The sequence below is a fragment of the Macaca fascicularis genome, chromosome 16 (genome assembly GCF_037993035.2).
Source record: "Macaca fascicularis isolate 582-1 chromosome 16, T2T-MFA8v1.1".
Taxonomy (NCBI): Eukaryota; Metazoa; Chordata; class Mammalia; order Primates; family Cercopithecidae; genus Macaca; species Macaca fascicularis.
Window position 1 is genome coordinate 36,841,495 of NC_088390.1, and position 23,198 is coordinate 36,864,692.

Here is a 23,198-nt window from a genome sequence, read left to right on the forward strand (position 1 = left end):
GTTGGCATTTGAGGTCACAGTCTAGTACTCAGATGACTGTATATATAGTACACATTTTACATCTTGGTAGATTTTTGTCTTTTGCTCACGTAGGATTAGGCTATAGAATATTTCAGGACAAACCTTGAGCTAGACACGGAGTACTGATTGGTGCATTTACAATCCCTCAGCTAGACATAAAGGTTCTCCATGTCCCCACTAGACTCAGGAGCCCAGCTGGCTTCACCTAGTGGATCCCTCACTGGGGCTGCAAGCAGAGCGGCCTGCCAGTCCCGCGGTGCACCTGCACTCCTCAGTCCTTGGGCGGTCCATGGGACCAAGCAGCGCGGCGCAGCGGGCAGCCCTCCTCTGGGAGGCTCGGGTAGCGCAGAAGCCCACGGAGGGGTGCAGGGAGGCTCGGGCATGGCAGGCTGCAGGTCCCGAGTCCCCGCCCTTCGGGAGGCAGCTGAGGCCCGGAGAGAATTCAAGGGCAGCGCCGGCGGTCCGGCACTGCGGGGACATGGCGCACCCTCTGCAGCTGTTGGCCCAGGTACTAAGCCCCTCACTGCCCGGTGCCTAGTGCGGGCACCGCCGAACCCACGCCCACAGGGAACTCGCGCTGGCCCGCGAGTGCCGGGCGCAGCCCCGGTTCCCGCCCGCGCCTGTCCCTCCACACCTCCCGGCAAGCAGAGGGAGCCAGCTCTGGCCTCGACCAGCCCAGAGTGGCTCCCACAGTGCAGTGGCAGGCTGAAGGGCTTCTCAAGCGCCACCAGAGTGGACGCCGAGGCCCAGGAGGCGCAGAGAGCGAGGGCTGCTAGCAGGTTGTCACCTCTCAGTCCCAGCTACTCGGGAGGCTGAGGCAGGAGAATGGGGTGAACCCTGGAGGCGGAGGTTGCAGTGATCTGAGATTGCGCCATTGCAGTCCAGCCTGAGGGACAAAGTGAGGCTCTGTCTCAAAAAAAAGAAAAAGAAAAAAAAACAGGAAGCACGCTAAGAATGTGCGTTTAGAGGTGGTGTACATTTTCAGCATTATAAATGAATTGAGATGAGTAGCAATAGTTTTTTTGGTCCATAGATTTTTGGTATCTTAACTAGTTTTGGATCTCTTCCACTAACGGGATTGCCTCTTGAACCTTGTTAGGAATGTAAGTACTGAAGGCAAACTGCTTGGGTTTGAATTTTGTTCTATCCCTTGCACCCTGCCTGGGTTCAAATCCTAGCTCTGCTTAGTAAGTTCTTTTAAGGGGGTGATCTTCGAGCAAATGTCTTAGCTCCTGTTTTCCCAAGTAAATGGACATAGTAGTTGCTACCTTGTGAAAGATTCACGTAATTGACCAGCATTTACCAAGTAGCATCAGTGTTTAGTTTTAGTCATTGGTGATTGTGTAGTTGGACTGTGAGGCGGTGCTGGGGTGGGGGGTGGTGTGTGTGTGTAGCACGTAATTGCATGCGGAAAGGAAAAGATACTTTTGATGACCGAGAGGCAGCTTTTCTCTGCTTTTGTATCAAAAGGGAAGAAGGGAGTTTGGAGAGGGAAAAGAATTCTGTTCAATACTAAGCTCTCTTCCTCAAAATCAGAGGTACATAGAATGTGTAATAATTTGCAGAATTTCTAGACTTCAGCAATCTGATTTTTTTAAATTTATTTTTATTTTTTCAGGTCGAGGCTGAGCTGGTGTTAATCTGTGTCGACATGCTGGAGGTACTAGACAAACACCTCATTCCAGCAGCTACCACTGGTAAGTCTAAGGTTTTCTATTATGAAATGTAGGTTATATACTAGAAAGGAAAATGTAAGATTCAAAGTTGGCCTTTTTAGAATCATGACTTTCTTTTATGTAGGTTTCCAATTTTTATTTAAAAATAATTGTTTAATGTTAGAAGGATAGTTGATGTTGGAATAAAAAGATGGTCAGGCTATTATAAAAATGCATTAGCTTTTGCTTTAGTTATTTATATTCTTTTGCTTTCATGGAACCTATCTCATTTCCCTCCCCCAAATGGCCACACATTGCACAGTCCTGGCTGAATGTTTCGTGTAGAAATTTTATGTTATGATTCATACACTTGTGGCATTTCTTCGAATCACTTTCTTGTTTAATTCTAGTCTATCGAGTGATAATTTTGTTGATACTTGGAAGCTCCTCAGTTAATTTCTGTGGGATTTTTGGTTATATTTAATAAGAAAAATAATAGGAAATATCTAAGAAAAAAAGAAACAAAGCCAATTATTCTTGAGAGTGTTTAAAATTATTGAAGTACACTTGTTAGTTGTTAGTATAGAACCTACATTTCATAATAGAAAACCTTGGACTTGCCAGTGGTAGCTGCTGGAATGAGGTGTTTGTCCAGTGCATCCAGAACGTCGCCACAGATTAACTGTAGCTCAGTCTAAACCTAAATAAAAATAAATTTTAAAAAATCAAATTGTTGAAGTCAAGAAATTCTGTAAATTATTACACATTCTGTGTACCTCTGATTTTGAGGAAGAGAGCTTAGTATTGAACAGAATTCGTATGCCTTTCCAAAACTCCCTTCTTCCTTTTTGACACAAAAGCAGAGAAAAGTGGCCTCTCCCTTATCAAAACTATCTTTTCCTTTCTGCATGCAATTAAGTGCTACACACACACACACCACCCCCCACCCCAACCCTCTCACAGTCCAAATACAGAGTCACCAATGACTAAAACTGAAGGCTGATGCTACTTGGTAAACACTGGTCAATTACATGAATCCTTCCACAAGGTAGCAACTATTGTGTCCATTTACTTGGGAAAACAGGAGCTAAGACATTTGCTCAAAGATCATCACCTTAAAAGAACTTACTAAGCAGAGCTAGGATTTGAACCCAGGCAGGGTGCAAGGGATAGAACAAAATTCAAAACCAAGCAGTTTGCCTTCAGTGCTTCCATTCCTAACAACGTTCAACAGGCAATCTCTTCAGTGGAAGAGATCTAAAACTAGTTAAGATACCAAAAATCTAGGGACCAAAGTAACTATTGCCACTCATTTCTTTTCATTTATAATGCTGGAAATGTACATACCACTTCTAAAGGCATATACCCAGTTTGTTGCTTTTTTTTTTTTGAGAGGGAGTCTCACTCTATTGCCCAGGCTGGAGTGCAGTGGCAGGACCTCGGCTCACTGCAAGCTCCACCTCCCGGGTTCACGCCATTCTCCTGCCTCAGCCTCCAGAATAGCTGGGACCACAGGCACCCGCCACCATGCCCTGCTCATTTTTTGTTTTTTTTAGTAGAGATGGGGTTCCAACGTGTTAGCCAGAATCATCTCGATATCCTGACCTCATGATCTCAGCCTCCCAAAGTGATGGGATTACAGGCGTGAGCCACCACGGCCTGCCTTTTTGTTTTGTTTTTGTTTTTGTTTTGTTTCGTTTCCCCGTTTTTCTTGTTTTGTTTTGTTTTTGAGACGGAGTCTTGCACTGTTGCCCAGGCTGGAGTGCACCATCCCTGCTCACTGCAAGCTCCGCCTCCCGGGTTGAGGCTACTATCTTGCCTCAGCCTCTATAGTAGTTGGGACTACAGGCACCTGCCACCACGTCCGGCTAATTTTTTTTTTTTTTTTTTTTTTTTGTATTTTTAGTACAGACAGGGTTTCTCTTCACCTCGTGATCCGCCCGCCTCGACCGCCAAAACTACTGGAGTTACAGGCATGCGCCACCACACCTTGCCAATAGACTCTATTTTTTAAAAAAAATTATTTTTTGTAGAGATGAGGTCACACTTCGTTGCTGAGGCTGGTCTTGAACTCCTGACTTTAAGTGGTCCTTCCATTTTGGCCTCCCAAAGTGCTGTGATTTTATGTGCGAGGCACTGCACCTGGCCTCAGTAGGCTTTTATGGCTTATGCCTTCTGTCCTTTTAAAACTATTTCAACTTAATTTTCTACTCTAATTGTTTGTTGTAGTTTATATATATATGTAATTGTATATATATTTGTAGGGTGTGTAAATATAGTGTGTGCATATATATATAGTATCTGTGTGTATATGTGTATGTGTGTCTGTGTGTGTGTGTGTATATACAGGTATATATATATACACACACACACATTTTTGTTTTTTCGAGATAGGGTCCATTCTGTCACCCAGGCTGGAGTGCAGTGGTGCAATCATGGCTCACTGCAGCCTTGACCTTCTGGGCTCAATTGATCTGCCCGCCTCAGCCTGCTGAACAGCTGGGACAACAGGTGTGCCACCACCACATCCAACTAATTTTTTTTTTTTTTTTTGTAGAGGTGGGATTTTGCCATATTGCCCAGGCTGGTCTTGAACCCCTGGGCTCAAGCGATCTGCCTACCTCAGCCTCCCAAAGTGTTAATATTACAGGTGTGATCCGCTGTGCCCGGACTATATTACTATGTCGTATGCTGCAGAACCTCTTTTGGAAACAAACTGGGATATAAATAATACTCAAGTGTGACTTTCAGGAACGTATTCTTCATAGTAAGACAATGCCATTGAAACTTACTGTGTTTCATAAGAAGGGGTATTACTGGCTCTACATTTATTTTTGCTTTTACATTCTGAGGATGGGAGGGAGAGGGATCTAAAATAAATTTTGAGTACCATTGCATTTGAACAATAATAGCTGATTAGCCTAATTCCTTTCAGAAGGGAAATCAGCATGCATGACATCATTTCTTGCCACTTAAATTAAAAATCTAAATTCGTGAGTTTGGCTCTTTAAGAGAAACCAGACCTACTTGACTGCAGTCATCCTAGCTGGCCATAAGACAGGAAGTAAAGGGTCAGGCGCAGTGGCTCACGCCTGTAATCCCAGCACTCTGGGAGGCTGAGGCGGGCGGATCACAAGGTCAGGAAAACGAGACCATCCTGGCTAACACGGTGAAACCCTGTCTCTACTAAAAATCCAAAAGACTTAGCCGGGCGTGGTGGCGGGCACCTGTAATCCCAGCTACTCAGGAGACTGAGGCAGGAGAATGAACCCAGGAGGCGGAGCTTGCAGTGAGCCGAGATCACCCCACTGTGCTCCAGCCTGGGCAACAGAGCGAGACTCCATCTCAAAAAAAAAAAAAAAAGGACGGGAAGTAAACAGGTAACAGGCAGATGTTAAAAGCTTTGCTTCATTCTTGTGTTGAGAGGACCTTTTTGATTTTTTTCTCCCTCTCCGCAGGTAAATAATCCCAGCATCCTTGTGTTTTCATTCACGTAAGATTTAAAAACTTGCGGCAGGAGTTTTTTCTTTTGTTTTGTTTTGTTTCTTTTAGATGGAGTTTCGTTCTTGTTGCCCAGACTGGAGTGCAATGACACGATCTTGGTTCACCGCAACCTCTGCCTCCCGGGTTCAAGCAATTCTCCTGCCTCAGCCTCCCCAGTAGCTGGGATTACAGGCATGCGCCGCCACTCCTGGCTAATTTTTTATTTTTAGTAGAGACGAAGTTTCTCCATGTTGGTCAGGCTGGTCTCAACTCCTGACCTCAGGTGATCCACCCGCCTCGGCCTCCCAGAGTTCTGGGATTACAGGCATGAGCCACCACGCCTGGCCCGTGGCAGGAGTTTAAAAGTTAAAATGTACTTTATTTCTTTGTTTATTTTATTTTATTTTTTTTGAGATGGAGTCTGGCTCTGTTGCCCAATCTCAACTCACTGCAAGCTCCGCCTCCTGGGTTGTCGCTGTTCTCCCGCCTCAGCCTCCCGAGGAGCTGGGACTAGAGTTGCCCGCCACCATGCCCGGCTAATTTTTTGTATTATTTTAGTAGAGACGGGGTTTCACCATGTTAGCCAGGAGGGTCTTGATCTCCTGACCTCGTTATCCGCCTGCCTTGGCCTCCCAAAGTGCTGGGATTACAGGTATGAGCCACTGTGCCCGGCCACAAGTATCTATTTCTACCAAACACGGTTCAGTTCTCTGAGAAAGATTTCACAGTAACATGTAACATGGAACAGAAAGGTGCAGAATGTAGCCACTTTTTTGTGACTATTGCCGTTGGAAAAACTTTTTTTTTTTGAAGATGGACTTTCGCTCCTCTCGCCCAGGCTGGAGTGCAGAGGTGTAATCTCAGTTCACTGCAACCTCTGCCTCCCAGGTTCAAGCGATTCTCCTGCCTTAGCCTCCCATTTAGCTGGGACTACAGGTATGCACCACCACACCGGGGTATTGTTTTGTATTTTTAGTAGAGCTGGGCTTTCACCGTGTTGGCCAGGCTGGTCTTGAACTCCTGACCTCAGGTGATCTGCCCGCCTTGGCCTTCTAAAGTGCTGGTATTACAGTTGTGAGCCATTGTGCCTGCCCGGAAAAACTTTATTTTGACATAATTTCATACTTAAACAGTTTCAAGGGTAGTATAAAGAATTCCTATGCCAGGCTCAGTGGCTCATGCCTATAATCTCAGCACTTTGGGAGACCAAGGTGGGTGGATCATGAGGTCAGGAGTTTGAGACCAGTCTGGCCAACATAGTGAAACCCCGTCTCTACTAAAAATAGAAAAATTAGCTGAGCATGGTGGTGTGCTCCTGTAATCCCAGCTACTCAGGAGTCCTCATTTTATAAATGGAGAAACTAAAGTATAAAATCACATAGCTCACTTATTATCACACAATAAGTTAATGGTGGAAACACAGGCTTCCTTCCAGGACACTGCTACTTCCTCTGTCCTGTTGCTTAAAAACTGCACTTCTGCCGGGCACAGTGGTGCGTGCCTGTAGCCCAAGCTACTCAGGAGGCTGAGGCGGGAGGATCATTGGAGCCAAGGATTATTAATAGAATCTAGCCTTGACAACATAGCGAGACCCTGTCTCTAAAACAAAATAAAGGTCTTTAGCAGTTAGCCTGTTTCACAGCATACATTTCTGATCCCCATGCATAACTAATTCAGGAAATAGATAATATTGTTATTTAAAATTTGTTTCTTATATGCTAATATTTTTCACTCCCTGCTAATATTTTTCACTTGTCTTCTACTCTTAGCCCCCATTCACTGGGGAGAATGGAAAGAAAACAACTGTCTCCCTACCTCACACAAGAAGCCAGAGATCTGCTTAAAAAGGTAAGGTTCTTTTTTTTTTTTTTTTTTTTTTTTTTTGAGACGGAGTCTCGCTCTGTCGCCCAGGCTGGAGTGCAGTGGCCGGATCCCAGCTCACTGCAAGCTCCGCCTCCCGGGTTTACACCATTCTCCTGCCTCAGCCTCCCGAGTAGCTGGGACTACAGGCGCCCGCCACCTCGCCCGGCTAGTTTTTTTTTCTTTTTGTATTTTTAGTAGAGACGGGGTTTCACCATGTTAGCCAGGATGGTCTCGATCTCCTGACCTTGTGATCTGCCTGTCTCGGCCTCCCAAAGTGCTGGGATTACAGGCTTGAGCCACCGCGCCCGGCCAAAAAAGGTAAGGTTCTTAAATGGTCACCAACACTATAAGATTCAATGACTAGGATTTAACTAGATAGAATTTAATGTATATTTTGAATAATATATATTGAACAAAAAAGTCTTCAGTTTTTGAAGGCGAAGTACAGATTTATCTAACGACTTTCTTTTCATATTGGTTTTTATAATTCTTTCTTTTTTTTGGGGGGGGGGGGACAGAGTCTCGCTCTGTCACCCAGGCTGGAGTACAGTGGCGCGATCTTGGCTCACTGCAACCTCAGCCCCCCAGGTTCAAGCGATTCTCCTGCCTCAGCCTCTGGAGTAGCCGGGATTACAGGCGCCCGCCAGCACGCCTGGGTAATTTTTGTATTTTTAATAGAGACAGGGTTCCACCATGTTGGTCAGGCTGGTCTGGAATTCCTGACCACAGGTGATCCAGCTGCCTTGGCCTCCCAAAGTGCTGGGATTACAGACCCTTAAACAATTATTCAGTAGTAATTAGTAAACTCTATTTTCTTTTCTTTCTGAGATGGAGTCTTGCCCTGTCATCCAGGCTGGAGTGCAATGGCATGATCTTGGCTCACTGCAACCTCCGCCTCCCAGGTTCCAGTGATTGTCCTGCTTCAGTCTCCCTAGTAACTGGGATTACAGGTGTGCACCACCATGCTGGGCTAATTTTTGTATTTTTAGTAGAGAAGGGGTTTCACCATGTTGGCCAGGCTGGTCTCGAACTCCCAGCCTCAGGTGAACCACCTGCCTCAGCCTCCCAAAATGCTGGGATTACAGGCATGAGCCACCGTGCCCGGCCAGTAAACTATATTTTGTCAAGGCAAAGTAGACAAGCAAAGTCTAAAAAGGAAAAAAATCAGTTTGACTAAGGTTCTTTATCCAGGCTTTTTTTCCTCTATCAAGCTGCTTCTCATCTGGGAGCTGGGCCTGGGGACCCTGGAGAAGTTCAAGTAGGGATTGGCATGTTTGGTGTTTTGTGGGGAAGATAGTGCTAGTTTTATGTATTTCTCAGGGTTATATGTAGTTGCTTTTAAGTTTAGCTTATTTTGTGACTTGTAACTTCAAAAAGGTGATTAATTTCTCAATCCAGCAAAGTCTATTCCCCTCAACTTTTCTTTCTGCTTTTTTTTCCCCTAGGCTCATCCATTCTTTAGACACATTAACTGGGAAGAACTTCTGGCTGGAAAGGTGGAGCCCCCCCTTTAAACCTCTGTTGGTAAGTATACATGAAAGCATATAATTGGGTGCAAGGGCTCATACCTGTAATCCCAAAACTTTAAAGGGCCGAGGTGGGAGGATTGTTTGAAGCCAGGCGTTCAAGACCAGCATGGGCAACATAACAAGACTCCATCTCTACAAAACATTTAAAAGTTAGCTGGGCCGGGCGCGGTGGCTCACGCCTGTAATCCCAGCACTTTGGGAGGCCGAGGCGGGCGGATCACGAGGTCAGGAGATCAAGACCATCCTGGCAAACACTGTGAAACCCAGTCTCTATTAAAAATACAAAAAATTAGCCGGGCGTGGTGGTGGGCGCCTGTAGTCCCAGCTACTCGGGAGACGGAGGCAGGAGAATGGCGTGAACCCGCAAGGCGGAGCTTGCAGTGAGCGGAGATCACACCACTGCACTCCAGTCTGGGCGACAGAGCGAGACTCCGTCTCAAAAAAAAGAAGTTAGCTGGGTGTGGTGGCATGTGCCTGTGAGTCCCAGCTACTTGAGAGGCTGAGGCAGGAGGATCGTTTGAGACTTTTTTGGAATAAGAAAACTCGCGGCCGGGCGCGGTGGCTCACGCCTGTAATCCCGGCACTTTGGGAGGCCCAGGCGGGCGGATCACGAGGTCAGGAGATCGAGACCATCCTGGCTAACACGGTGAAACCCCGAATCTACTAAAACTACAAAAAATTAGCCGAGTGTGTTGGCGGGCGCCTGTAGTCCCAGCTACTCAGGAGACTGAGGCAGGAGAATGGCATGAACCCGGGAGGTGGAGCTTGCAGTGAGCGGAGATGGGGCCACTGCACTCCAGCCTGGGCGACAGAGCGAGACTCCATCTCAAAAAAAAAAAAAAAAAAAAGAAAAAAAAAGAAAAAATCTCAGAGCAGACAGAAACATTATTTTCATTAGCAGTTCAGAGATCTCTGGTTTATCCTCTCTTCAGCATCTTTGTTTTTATTTTTTATTTATTTTATTTTATTTTGAGACGGGGTCTCACTCTGTCACCCAGGAACCCAGCATGGAGTGCAGTAGCACGATCACAGTTCAACGCAGCCTTGACCTCCCCAGAATCAGGTGATTCTCTCACCTTAGCTTCCGGAATAGCCGCGACTACAGACACGTGTCACCATGCCTGGCTAATTTTTTGCAGAAACAGGGTTTCACCATGTCACCCAGGCTGGTCTCGAACTCCTGGACTCAAGTGATCCACCCACCTCAGCCTATCAAAGTGCTGGGATTACAGGTGTGAGCTGCTGCACCCAGCCAAGCATCTTCTATTTTTGTACTGTTTTTTAAAGAACTAAAGCCAGCCGGGCGCGGTGGCTCAAGCCTGTAATCCCAGCACTTTGGGAGGCCGAGACGGGCGGATCACAAGGTCAGGAGATCGAGACCATCCTGGCGAACACGGTGAAACCCCGTCTCTACTAAAAAATACCAAAAAAAAAACTAGCCGGGCGAGGCGGCGGGCACCTGTAGTCCCAGCTACTCGGGAGGCTGAGGCAGGAGAATGGCGTAAACCCGGGAGGCGGAGCTTGCACTGAGCTGAGATCCGGCCACTGCACTCCAGCCTGGGCGACAGAGCGAGACTCCGTCTCAAAAAAAAAAAAAAAAAAAAAAAAAGAACTAAAGCCAGTGGCAGTTGACTGTATGAGCTATTTTTAAGTCAGTTTCCAAAGACAATTAAGTATTTCAGGTAGTTGGGACTTTTCTTTTTTTGGTTTATTTTATTTTGTTTAATTTAACCATTTTAAATATGATTTTCTGGGAATTATTTCTTCAAACTATAGAATATATGTGCATTCGTTTGCTAGGCTTGCTGCAACAAAGTACCACAAACCGGGTGGCTGAGACAACAGAAATTCATTATCTCATAGATCTGGAGACTAGAAGTTCTACGTCATGTTGTTAGAGTTGGTTTCTTTGACGACTGTGAGGAACTGTATGTTCCTTGCCTCTCCCCTGGCTTCTGGTGGTTTGCTGTAATCTCTGTCATTCTTTGGCCTGTAGGTGCATCACCCGGATCTCTGTCTTCATGTTCACATGGTGTTCTACCTGTGTGCGTATCTGTGGCCAAATTTCCCCTTTTTGTAAGGATACCAGACATACTGGATTAGGGTTCCTCTCTACTCCAGTAGGACCTCATCTTCACTAATTATGTCTGCAATAACCTTTTCCAAATAAGGTCACATTCTGAGGAGCTAGAGGTTAGAATTTCAACATACGAAATTTTTTGGGGAGTGGGTAAGGCACACGCTTCACCCCATAACAATATGTTTATGAGTAAATGAGTTAGTATGTTAGTTATTGTCTTTCTCCCACCTCAGAATCTGAGAAAATACAGTTTCTTTTTCCATTCCTTGGGATGTAGGTGGAGAAGGAGGAGGATGATGATGGTGATTATTTTTTGGTCATGGAGCTAATGTGACCCACTTTAAAAAGCAACAGACAATTGTAAGGAGGAGAACTGTCATACACCTACCGCCCAGCTTAAAAAATGATTAAGTCATCTTGTTTAAACATAACTGCCATCCCAGCATCACACCTCAGAAGTTGACAGTTTGCCCGGTTTTTTTTTTTTTTTTCTTTTTTTGAGATAGGATCTTTCTCTGTTGCCCAGGCTGGAATGCAGTGGCATGATCATGGCTCATGGCAGCCTCAACTTCCCAGGCTCAAGGGATCCTCCCGTATAGCTGGGACCACAGGGGTGTATCACCACACCCAGCTAGTTTTTTGAATTTTTCTAGAGATGAGGTTTCCCTGTGTTGCCCCACCTAATTTTGTTGTTGTTGTTCCATTCTTTTTTTTTCTCGTCCTGTTTGTGAGGATTTAATCAAGGTCTGTATATAACTTGGTTTCTATGTCTCTTAAGTCTTTTGTCATTTACAGATTCCCCTTGTGATTTACTGACGAAACCGGGTCATTTGTCCTGTAGAATTCTCAGATTTTGATTTTGCTGATATTATCCCCATAGTTTCACTGACCATGTTCATCTGTTCCCTGAATTTCCAAAAACTGGTAGTTAAATTTAGGTGGTTGATCTGATTCAGATTAAACTCTCAGCATTGCATGCTTTGATCAGGAGGCATAATGTGTAGTTGTATTTGTGTGTGTGTGTGTGTGTGTTTGTGATGTTAGTGGTCACTGATCATTGCCTGTGTCAGCATTTCACTACCAGGGTAATTTGGCAATGTCTGGAGACACACTGATTGTCACAGCGTGGGGGAGGGAACGCCACAGGTACCTTCAGGGGTAAGAGTCGGCGCAGCACAGCCCCCTACAGCAAAGTATTAATAGGCCTAAAAAGTCAGTAGCACTGAGGTTGAGAAACTCTGGCCTACTTTTATAATTTCATCAGGTGTTCATGAAATGGTCTTATTCTAACTGTTATTTCTTCTTTCTTTGTTAGCTGGAATTCTTTCATAAAGAGAAAGTGTTTGATCAGTTAGTTACTCAAGGTATGGTTCATACAGGAAAGGCAGGATGTATGTTTGATTCTTTCCTAGTTTTCAAAATAATTAGTTCCCTAGCATCTCCCAAAATTGACCAATGAACTTTGTGTGTGTGATTTTTTCTTTTTTAGTACATTATAAACTTACACGTTTTAACATATTTGTGTTTCATTTCATTGCAGTTGTTTTTATTTTATTTTTATTTATTCATTTATTGTTTTGAGGCAGGGTCTTACTCTGTCGCCCAAGCTGTAGTGCAGTGGTGTAATCTCTGCCCACTGCAGCCTTGATTCCCGGCCTCAGCAATCCTCCCACCTCAGCCTCTTAGTAGCGGGGACCACAGGTACACCACCATGCCCAGCTAATTTTTGTGTTTCTGGGAGAGACGGGGTTTTGCCGTGTTCACCAGGCTGGTCTTCAACTCCTGGGCTCAAAAGCAATCCGCCTGCCTCTGCCTCCCAAAGTGCTGGGATGATGGGTGTGAGCCCCCGCGCCTGGCAGTTATTTTTATTGATGCTTAATTTTTCCCTTCGTTGAATGCTGGCTGCAGTGAACGCTGGGTGCATCTTCATGTTGGTTTCTGAGTCCTTTTGACATGAGCACCTTGGCTGGTGTTGTACCAGAGAGCAGAATAAGGAAACTGGTGTTCTGTGCTTATCTTGTGCATTTCCCCACACCTGGAATCAGCCGTTCCTCCAGGGAGTGAGGTTCACAGTCTGGGCTCTGGGAGAATTATAAGGTCAGTGTGGTCACCTTTTAGTATGAAGTCAGATATTCTAAACTATTATTTACTTCCTACATTTGGCCCAAGAGTCTAACCAGATATTTTGGGAAAGAGAGAAGGAATTACATAAATAAATCTCATGGTGATAACAATACTTTCACAAGGTAATATAACTTATAACCCATGCAGAATAGAGAATTACTTTTGCTCCTTTAGATTTCTAAAGGAATGAAATAAGCTGTGTGAAGAAACTTTAACTGGAGCATCTTACCGGTGTTATTCATGGTTGAACTCTGCTGCACTAGTTTTTCAGGTTTATTACAAACCTGCAGTAGCCAACTGAACTAATTATCTCTACACAGAGATTTAGCCAGTGGACTAGGCACACTGAAGCTTTGTGAGAGGGGAAATTGGTATTCACATCTTTTCCAGCTTGTTTTGAGCTCAATATATTCACTTTTTGTTTTTTTTTTTCAATTGAGGCAGACTCTCGCACTGTCGCCTGGGCTGGTGTGCAGTGGCACCATCTGTGCTTGCTGCAACCTCTGCCTCCCGGGTTCAAGCAATTCTCCTGTCTCAGCTTCCTGAGTAGCTAGGATCACAGGTGCCTGCCACCACGCCTGGCTAATATTTTGTATTTTGAGCAGAGGCGGGGTTTCGCTATATTGGCCAGGCTGACCTCGAACTCCTGACCTCGTGATCTGGTAGCCTCAGCCTCCCAAAGTGCTGGGATTACAGGTGTGAGCCACCATGTCCAGTCGATATATTCACATTTTTAATAGGAATAACTGTATATTAAAATCTATTTGAGTGTATACTTAAGATTTGAAGATGTAATTTGACTCAGTACTTTTCACCTGCATTGTTTTCTTCATTCTGTGCCTGCTAAGACTATTCTAATACTTCATTGTAGTTAACCCCTGCGAAAAGAGCTCCCAGAGCTTACGGTGCATTTGATTGATGTCATATGGACTATTTATCATTTCTAAATTATTTTGTTTGTATAAAGCAATCTGAAGAGGATGTAAGTCAGTCTGATTCCAAGTCTACACATCAAACACCTGTCGACAGCCCAGATGACTCAACTCTCAGTGAAAGTGCCAATCAGGTCTTTCCGGTAAGTGAAAGAATTTCCACATAGTCATGGGAAATTGTAAGTATGAGGATGGGCTCTTGGATAAGAAAATTCAGTTTGCTTGCTTTGCAGTTCGTGTAGGTAACCTGGCCCACTATTTTTTTTTAAATAAGCCATGCTCTTATAACTTATTGATGCCTACAGAATTGATTTTCATAAAGCAACATTTTATTTTAGCAATTAGAGTGGGAAGGTACCATTCTTTGGAGAGTATGATTCCCTTCTTTGGTTGGGCCACAGACTTAAAATGACATCTGGCTTAGTATCTCAACCAAAAATTAGTCATAGCAGTGGGGAAGAAAAACCTCACTAACTGCATGTATTTTATTCCTGAAACAGCTGTAGATTTTTGGTACTTCTTTTTTTTGAGACAGGGTCTCACCTTGTAGCCCAGGCTGGGTGTAGGGTGTAGTGGTGTGATCACAGTTCTCTGCAGCCTTGACCTCCCAGGCTCAAGTGACCCACCCATTTCAGCCTCGTGAGTACCTGGACTACAGGTGTGTGCCACATCCAGCTAAGTTTTTATTATTTTGTAGAGACAGAGTCTCACTATTTTACTCCTGGACTCAAGCTGTCTTCCCTCCTCGGCTTCCCAAAGTGCCAAAATTATAGGGATGAGCCATCATTCCTGGCCCTATTTTTCGTACTCTTAACATAAGCAGGGTTTTTTGTTTTGTTTTGTTTTGTTTTTTTGTTTGTTTGTTTGTTTGTTTTGAGACGGAGTCTTGCTCTGTCACCAGGCTGGAGTGCAGTGGCACGATCTCAGCCCACTGCAACCTCCGCCTCCTGGGTTCAAGTGATTCTCCTGCCTCAGCCTCCTGAGTAGCTGGGATTACAGGCACGCACCATCACGCCTAGTTAATTTTTGCATTTTTAGTAGAGACAGGGTTTCACTGTGTTGGCCAGGATGGTCTCGATTTCTTGACCTCGTGATCCTCCCACCTTGGCCTCCCAAAGTGCTGGGATTACAGGCATGAGCTACCGCACCCAGCCTGTAGATTATTGTCTTTTAAGCTTCTACGTTTGGGGCAGTTGGCTTCATAACAAGATTAACTGATAGCCTAATGACCAAGTATATGGGGCAGGTAAGAGGAATAGTCTAAGACAAATCTTCATTTTTTAGCATGGATAGATGGATAAATCAATATTGGGAAGCTATATTAGAATAAGTAAATTGGTGGCATTACCAGATGAATAGGGAATTTTTTTGAAAGACCAAGTTTGGGCAGACATCAATAATTTGGGCTTGGAAATACTGAGTCTTAGGAGTTCCTGGGAAACATACAGGTAAAGATATCCAGTTGGCAATTTGATATAAGGATCTGGAGCTAGAAGATTTGAAGTAAAAACTGTGGCTTTGAATAACTTTGCCCATTTCTCATTCATGCGTTTTCAGAGTCTTTTTTTAATAGATTCTTTGTAGACAGTGTTGTCTACAAATAGAAACAGCTTCTTCCTTTCTGATGCCTATGCCTTTTATTTCTTGCTTGATTGTATTAACTGTAACTGCCAATATGATGTTATTAATACATTAAATGGGAATGGTGACAGTAGACATGTGTGCCGTGCTCCTGATTTTAAGGGGAATACATTTAGCCTTTTACCGTTAGGTATTTCAGTTCATTTGTTTGTTTCCTTTTTTTTTTTTTTTTTGGTGAGTCGGAGTCTCACTCTGTCGTCCAGGCTGGAGTGCAGTGGTGCCATCTCAGCTCACAGCAACCTTTGCAACCTTCGTCCCCAGGGTTCTAGCAATTCTCCTGCCTCAGCCTCCCAAGTAGCTGGGATTACAGGCAGCTGCCACCACACTCTGCTATTTTTCTTTTTTGTATTTTTAGTAGAGACGGATTTCTCCATGTTGGCCAGGCTGGTCTCGAGCTCCTGACCTCAGGTGATCCACCCGCCTTGGCCTCCCAAAGTGCTGGGATTACAGGCGTGAGCCACTGCGCCTGGGCTGTTTCTTTTTTTTGAGATGGATTCTGACTCTGTCGCCCAGGCTAGAGTGCATTGGTGTGATCTTGGCTCACTGCAATTTCCACATCCCAGTTTCAAGCGATTGTCCTGCCTCAGCCTCCCCAGTAGCTGGGATTACAGGTGTCTGTAAGCACACCTGGCTAATTTTGTATTTTTAGTAGAGATGGGGTTTCACTATGTTGGCCAGGCTCGTCTTGAACTCCTGAGCTCAGGCGATCCACCCACCTTGGCCTCCCAGGCATGAGCCACCATACCTGGCCTGGACAATTTCTCTTGATCCATCTTCACTAACTCTTTGCTCTATTGGTAATCTTTATCCTATTATTGATACCATCTAGTAAAATTTTTTATTTCGGATATATTTTATCAGTTTACATTCTGTTTACATTGAGTTTACATTACAGTTTATATTCTGTTCGGTTCTTTTTCATAGATTTTTCTTCTGTTGAGAACTTGTATCTTAACGTTTACTGCAGGCGTGCTCACTTTTATCTTATAGAGCATGATGATAATAGCTGTCTTAAAGTCTGGTAATTCCATCGTCTTGGCATTGGTATCTGTTGATTATCTTTTTCGCTTGAGAATGGTCACTTTTCCGCGACTCTGTGTGTGTTGAATAATGCCAGTTTGTATGCTGAACAGTTGGAATATTCCTTTGTGACTCTCTGGTTCTATTAAAATCCTCCAGAGAACGCTGATTTTAGTTGTTGTTTTCAGCATTCAGTCATCCTGCTTGGATTCAGACTGCAAGGTCTGTCTCGCCTTCTTTTCTCCCTGTGGATTCCAATGTCACGACAGTTTTCAAAGCCTGTCCTGTGCTGCTGTAGATCATCCTGCATCGATCTGTGTCCTTTGGGGGTTAGACTTGGACTTGTGCCTTATGTCGTTGTTCGGTTTTCGAGGCTTTTGCTGTGCTGCTTTGGGGTATTCTGTGTCTATGCACCTCAGGAATGAGCCCTGGACAGATGCTTGTTCGTGCACAGAAGTAGGAGAACGCTTCTCTAGGTCTCCTCTCTGGGATTCTTCTCAACTTCCTGCCTGTCCTAGGGCCAGAATGATGGGGCTTCTCAAGGAGGGTTAGTTGCCCATGCCACTGCCACAGCAAGAGAGAGAGGGAAAAAATGGACATTTCTCCCTTCCAGCTCTGAGACCCAGGGACTCACTTTCTGAGTTCCTCGATCTACACAGACAGGGCTTCTCTGGGAGTTTTAGCTGTCCACACTGCACTGCCACAGCTCACTGTGTGCCTATCCTCAGATCACACACACACACACACACGGAAGCTCACTCCCATGTGGACCCCTTTCTCCAAGTTTGATTCTGCATTTGTTTACTTTTCAGAGTGCACAGGTAGTTGCTTTTTGTATTTATTCCAGAGTGTTTAGTTATAACCAGCAATACAAATAAGCTATAGTGGACTACTCCATGTTGATTGGCACTGGAGTCTTAAAATAGTTATACTTCTTTTTCTTTTTTTGAGACAGGGTCTCACTCTTTTGCCCAGGTTGCAATGCAGTGGCACTGTCACTGCAGCCTCAATCTCCCAGGCTGAAGTGATCCTCTAACTTCAACCTCCTGAGTAGCTGAGACAACAGGTGCACACTACTGCATCCACTAATTTAGTTTTAGTTTTAGTTGATTTTTTTTTTTTTTTTTGAGATGGAATTTTGCTCTTGTTGCCCAGGTTAGAGTGCAATGTTGCGATCTCGGCTCTCTGTAACCTCTGCCTCCTGGGTTCAAGCAATTCTCCTGCTTCAGCCTCCTGAGTAGCTGGGATTACAGGCCCCCACCAGCATGCCTGGCTAATTTTTTGTATTTTTAGTATAGACAGGGTTTCACCATGTTGGCCAGGCTGGTCTCAAACTCCTGACCTCAAGTGATCCACCAGCCTCGGCCTCCCAAAGTGCTGGGATTACAGGAGTGAGCCACCGTGCCTGGCCCACTAATTTATTTTTTATAGAGATGGGGTCTTGCTTTGTTGCCCAGGCTGCTCTTGAACTCCTGGCCTCAAGATATCCCCTCATCTTGGCCTCCCAAAAGCTTAGGATTACAGGTGTGAGCCAACACATCCAGCTTATTTCTTAAATGACTCATTAAATGTATGTCTCTTTCACTATACGAAATGTCAGCAGGGACAATTTTGATTTTGTTTATTTTATTTTGTTGTATTGTATTGCATTGTATTGTATTGTACGACGGTGTCTCACTCTGTCGCCTCGGCTGCAGTGCAGTGGCGTGATCTCAGCTTACTGCAACCTCCGCCTCCTTGGTTCAAGTGATTCCCCTGCCTCAGCCTCACGAGTAGCTGGGATTACAGGTGTGTGCCACCAAGCCCAGCTAATTTTTGTATTTTTAGTAGAGATGAGGTTTCTCCATGTTGGCCAGGCTGGTCTCAAACTCGTGGCCTCAAGTGATCTGCCTGCCTCAGCCTCCCAAAGTGCTGGGATTATAGGCATGAGCCATTGCACCCTGCCTATTTTATTTTATTTTTAAAACTCATTTATTTTATTTCATTTTATTTTATTTTTGAGATAGGGTCTTGCTCTGTCACCCAGGCTGCAGTGCAATGGTGCAATCTCAGCTCACTGCAACCTCCGCCTCCTGAGTTCAAGCAATTCTCCCACCTCAGCCTCCCTAGTGGCTGGGATTACAGGCACCTACCATCATGCCCTGCAAATTTTTGTATTTTTGTAGAGACGGGATTTCACCATGTTGACCAGGCTGGTCTTGAACTCCTGAGCTCAGGTGATCGCACCATGCACTTCAGCCTGGACGACAGAGCTAGATCCCTCTCAGAAAAAGAAAACAAAATGAAAATCCAATTACGATGCACACGCCTACATAATCAGACAATTCCCAGAGAGTCTACACAACATCCTGCATTCCGTGGAAGAGACTCAGTCATCTCTTCTGCTCATTTCCAAATTTTGGATATTATTTTCTTAATATTATTTTAAACTTTTATTATTACTATTACTATTATTATTATTGTTTTGAGACAGGGTCTCACTCTGTTGCCCAGCTTGGAGTGCAGTGGCATGATCATGGCTCACTGCAGACTCAACCTCCAGGGCTCAAGTGATCCTCCCACCTCAGCCTCCCAAGTAGCTGGGACCACAGGTGTGCACCACCACGCCTGGCTAATGTTTTCATTTTTTGTAGCTCGAGGTCTCCCTGTGTTGCCCAGGCTGGTTTCAAACCCCTGGGCTCACGTGATCCTCCTGCCTCGGCCTCCCAAAGTTCTAGGACTACAGGTGGGAACCACAGCACCTGGCCAGTTTTCGTAATATTCTTCACTCAGATAGGAAAATTTTACTTTCTCTTTTTTTTGTACTAGTCTCTCTTTCCTCATCGAATGTTTTTTCCTCTCCTCCTGCCCAGGTATGTCCCTCACTTTCTTTACATCTGGCCCCGCTTCCTTCCTTTTAACACAAATTTCTGTTTCCTTCCTCTTCCATCCTTACATGAAACAGCTGATGGCCCAGGTATTCATTCCTGAAACATTCGAGGAGTAACTTGGAGTGTTAATTTTTCTTTTCTTTTCTTTTCTTTTTTTTTGAGATGGAGTCTTGCTCTGTCACCCAGGCTGGAGTGCAGTGGCGTGATCTCTGCTCACTGCAACCTCCACCTCCCAGATTGAAGCGATTCTCCTGCCTCAGCCTCCCAAGTAGCTGGAATTACAGGCGCCTGGCACTATGCCCGGCTAATTTTTGTATTTTTGGTAGAGGCAGGGTTACATCATGTTGGCCAGCCTGGTCTTCAACTCCTGACCTCATGATCCATCCGTCTCGGCCTCTCACAGTGCTGGGATTACAGGTGTAAGCCACCCCGCCCGGCCTGAAGTGTTAATTTTTCATTGAGGGGATAATAAAATGGTATTATTTTTATTAAAAATGGCCTTCATTAGTTTGGCTTTTTTCTCCCCAGTTCTCATTTGGTTTAAACGGTTTGGCATACTTGTATTATATTCCCAGTTTCATTCTAACTTCCATGAGGGAGAAAATAATTTTTTTTTTTTTTTTTGAGATGGAGTTTTCACTTTTGTCGCCTAGGCTGGAGTGCAGTGATACAATCCTGGCTCACTGCAACCTCCACCTCCCAGGTTCAAGCAGTTCTCCCTGCCCCAGCCCAGCCTCCCATATAGCTGGGATTATAGGTGCCTGCCATCACACTTGGCTAATTTTTGTATTTTTAGTACAGATGGGGTTTCACCATGTTGGCCAGGTTGGTCTCAAACTCCTGACCCAAGTGATCTGCCCACGTCCGCCTCTTAAAGTGCTGGGAGAACAGGCAGGAGCCACCTCGTCCAGCCGAAAATCCAATTAATCTTTCTTTTTTCTTTTAATTTATAGAAAGTGTATCCTCCAATTCAGCCATGGTATATGGCACTTACGCTACCACTGTGCTTACCCATAGCTGTGGTAGGTACAACTGATCTCAGAGTCACTCTGGATCAGCCTGGACTTAGCCTCATATTCCTTCTCAACACAGAATTCCAGGCATCCACTCTCAGTCAATTAAAGTGGGCACAAGACGGACATGTTTTCTTAATAATTGAGTGTTTTAAAGAAATATGTCACTCAGGTGTGGTGGCTCACACCGGTAATCCCAGCACTTTGGAGGCTGAGACAGGAGAATCGCTTGAGCCCAGGAGTTCAAGACTAGCCTGGGCAACATGGCAAAACCCTGTCTCCACAAGAAATTTTACAATTAGCCAGGCGTGGTGGCACGTGCTTGTATTCCAGCTACTCAGGAGGTTTAGGTGGGAGGATCACCTGTACCCAGGAGGTTGAGGCTGCAGTGAGCTGAGATCGCACCACTGCACTCCAGCCTGGGTGACAGAGATCCTGTCTCAAGAAAAAATAAATAAATAAAAATTATAAAAAAGAAAGTGGTGTTTAAGTAACATCATCAGAAATTACTGTATGGGGCCGGGCACTGGCTCAAGCCTGTAATCCCAGCACTTTGGGAGGCTGAGGCAGGTGGATCACGAGGTCAAGAGATCGAGACCATCCTGGCTAACACAGTGAAACCCCTTCTCTACTGAAAATACAAAAAATTAGCCAGGCGTGGTAGCGGTAACCTGTAGTCCCAGCTACTCGGGAGGCTGAGGCAGGAGAATGGCATGAATCCAGGAGGCAGAACTTGCAGTGGGCCGAGATCGCGCCACTGCCTCCAGCCTGGGTGACAGAGCGAGACTGTCTCAAAAAAAAAAAAAAAGAAATTATTGTATGGATTCATTTATGTACATGTTATTATAGGGAGACAATTGTGGTCTCTCTCAGAAAATAAAAATGTCTTTTGGGAATTGTTTTAAAACAATTTGTTGTATGGGGTTGATTATAATCTCACAAAGTACGTTTCCTTTGCTTTTTTTTGAGACAGGGTCTTCCTGCATTCGCAGGCTGGAGTGTAGTGGCATAATCATGGCTCACTGCAACCTCTGCCTCTTGGGCCCAAGCAATCTCCCATCTCAGCCTTCCTAGTAGCTGGGTCCACAGGCACACACCACCACGCCTGGCTGATTTTAAAACTTTTTCTAGAGACGGAGTCAGCCCAGGCTAATTGGTGATAGCCCAGGTAGGTCTTGAACTCCTGGGCTCAAGTGATCTTCCCACCTCAGCCTCTTAAAGTGGTGGGATTAGGGGAGTTAACCACAGAGTCCAGACTCTTTTGCTTTTTTTTTTTTAACCCCCAAATCTAAGCAAATTATTAAGGTAGATAAATTTCTTATATAAAAATTAATTTACATAATGTGGTCCAGTGGTTAGCCTTCTGGAAAATAAAGACCCATTTTCAGTACATTGTTTTGAATGTATCCACATTTGATCCTAATGTACTTTATTATTTAAAAAATTATTATTATTATTATTTTAAAAATAAATTTATGGCTGTATGTGGTGGCTCACACCTGTAATCCCAGCACTTCGGGAAGCTGAGGCAGGTGGATCACCAGGTCAGGAGCTCAAGACCAGCCTGGCCAATATGGTGAAACCCCATCTCTACTAAAAATACAAAAATTGGCTGCGTGTGGTGGTGTGCCCCTGTAGTCCCAGCTACTCGGTAGGCTGAGGCAGAAGAATCTCTTGAACCCAGGAAGCAGAGGTTGCAGTGAGCCAAGATGGTGCCACTGCACTCCAGCCTGGGCAACAGAGTGAGACTCCATCTCAAGAAAAAAAAAAAATCATCATACTGTACCCCATAAATAAGTGCAATTATTATGTGTCAAAAATAAAAATAAGAACTAATAAACAAATATAGCAATGTTGTAGGGTACAAGATCAATAAACAAAAACCAATCATATTTCTGGCGGGGCGTGGTGGCTGGGTTCAGTGGCACAAGCCCGGGAATTTGAGACCAGCCTGGTCAGCACGGTGAAACCCCGTCTCTACTAAAATTACAAAAAATTAGCCGGGCGTGGTGGCACATGTCTGTAATCTCAGCTACTCAGGAGGCTGAGGCATGAGAATCACTTGAACCTGGAAGGTGGAGGTTGTAGTGAGCCAAGGCCATGCCATTGCACTCCAGCCTGGGCGATGGAGTGAGACTCTGTCTCAAAAAAAAAAAAAAAAAAAAGTTCATGTAGTAGGTGTATCAGAACATCACATTGGCCGGGCGTGGTGGCTCAAGCCTGTAATCCCAGCACTTTGGGAGGCCGAGATCGGCGGATCACGAGGTCAGGAGATTGAGACCATCCTGGCTAACCCGCTGAAATCCTGTCTCTACTAAAAAATACAAAAAAACTAGCCAGGCGTGGTGGCGGGCGCCTGTAGTCCCAGCTACTCGGGAGGCTGAGGCAGGAGAATGGCGTAAACCCGGGAGGCGGAGCTTGCAGTGAGCTGAGATGCAGCCACTGCACTCCAGCCTGGGCGACAGAGCGAGACTCCGTCTCAAAAAACAAAACAAAACAAAACAAAAAACAGAAAACATCACACTGAGGCCGGGTGCAGTGGCTCAGGCTTGTAATCACGGCACTTTGGGAGGCCGAGGCAGGTGGATCACTTGAGGTCAGGAGTTAAAGACCAGCCTGGTCAACACATTGAAACTCCGTCTGTATGAAAAAAAGAAAAAGGAAGAAGAAGAAGGAAGAAGAAAGAGGAAGAAAGAAGAAAAAAAGAAGAAAGAAGAAAGGAGAAGAAGGAGAAGAAGAAAGAAGAGAGGAGGAGGAGGAGGAGGAGGAGAAGAAGGAGAAGGAAAAAGAAGAAGAAGAAGGAGGAGGAGGAGGAGAGAGAGGGAGAGGAGGCAGGAGCATGGGGAGGGGGAGGAGGAGGGACAGATGGGGAGTGGGGGTGTTGTTGTTGTTATTTTTATTTTTATTTTTGCTACGGAGTCTCGCTCTGTTCCCCACGCTGGAGTGCAGTGGCTTGATCTCGGCTCA

General features: G+C 45.0%; 1 protein-coding gene across 1 annotated transcript in view; it reads left to right on the forward strand.

The window, feature by feature from the left end:
- The first annotated feature begins 1,672 nt into the window (after positions 1-1,672).
- LOC141408728 (HEAT repeat-containing protein 6-like) overlaps positions 1,673-23,198 on the forward strand; it is a 98,985-nt gene continuing 77,459 nt past the window's right edge. Inside the window, 1 exon segment of the mRNA XM_074018131.1 lies at positions 1,673-1,718. Within this exon segment, the coding sequence (XP_073874232.1) occupies positions 1,673-1,718 (46 nt within the window).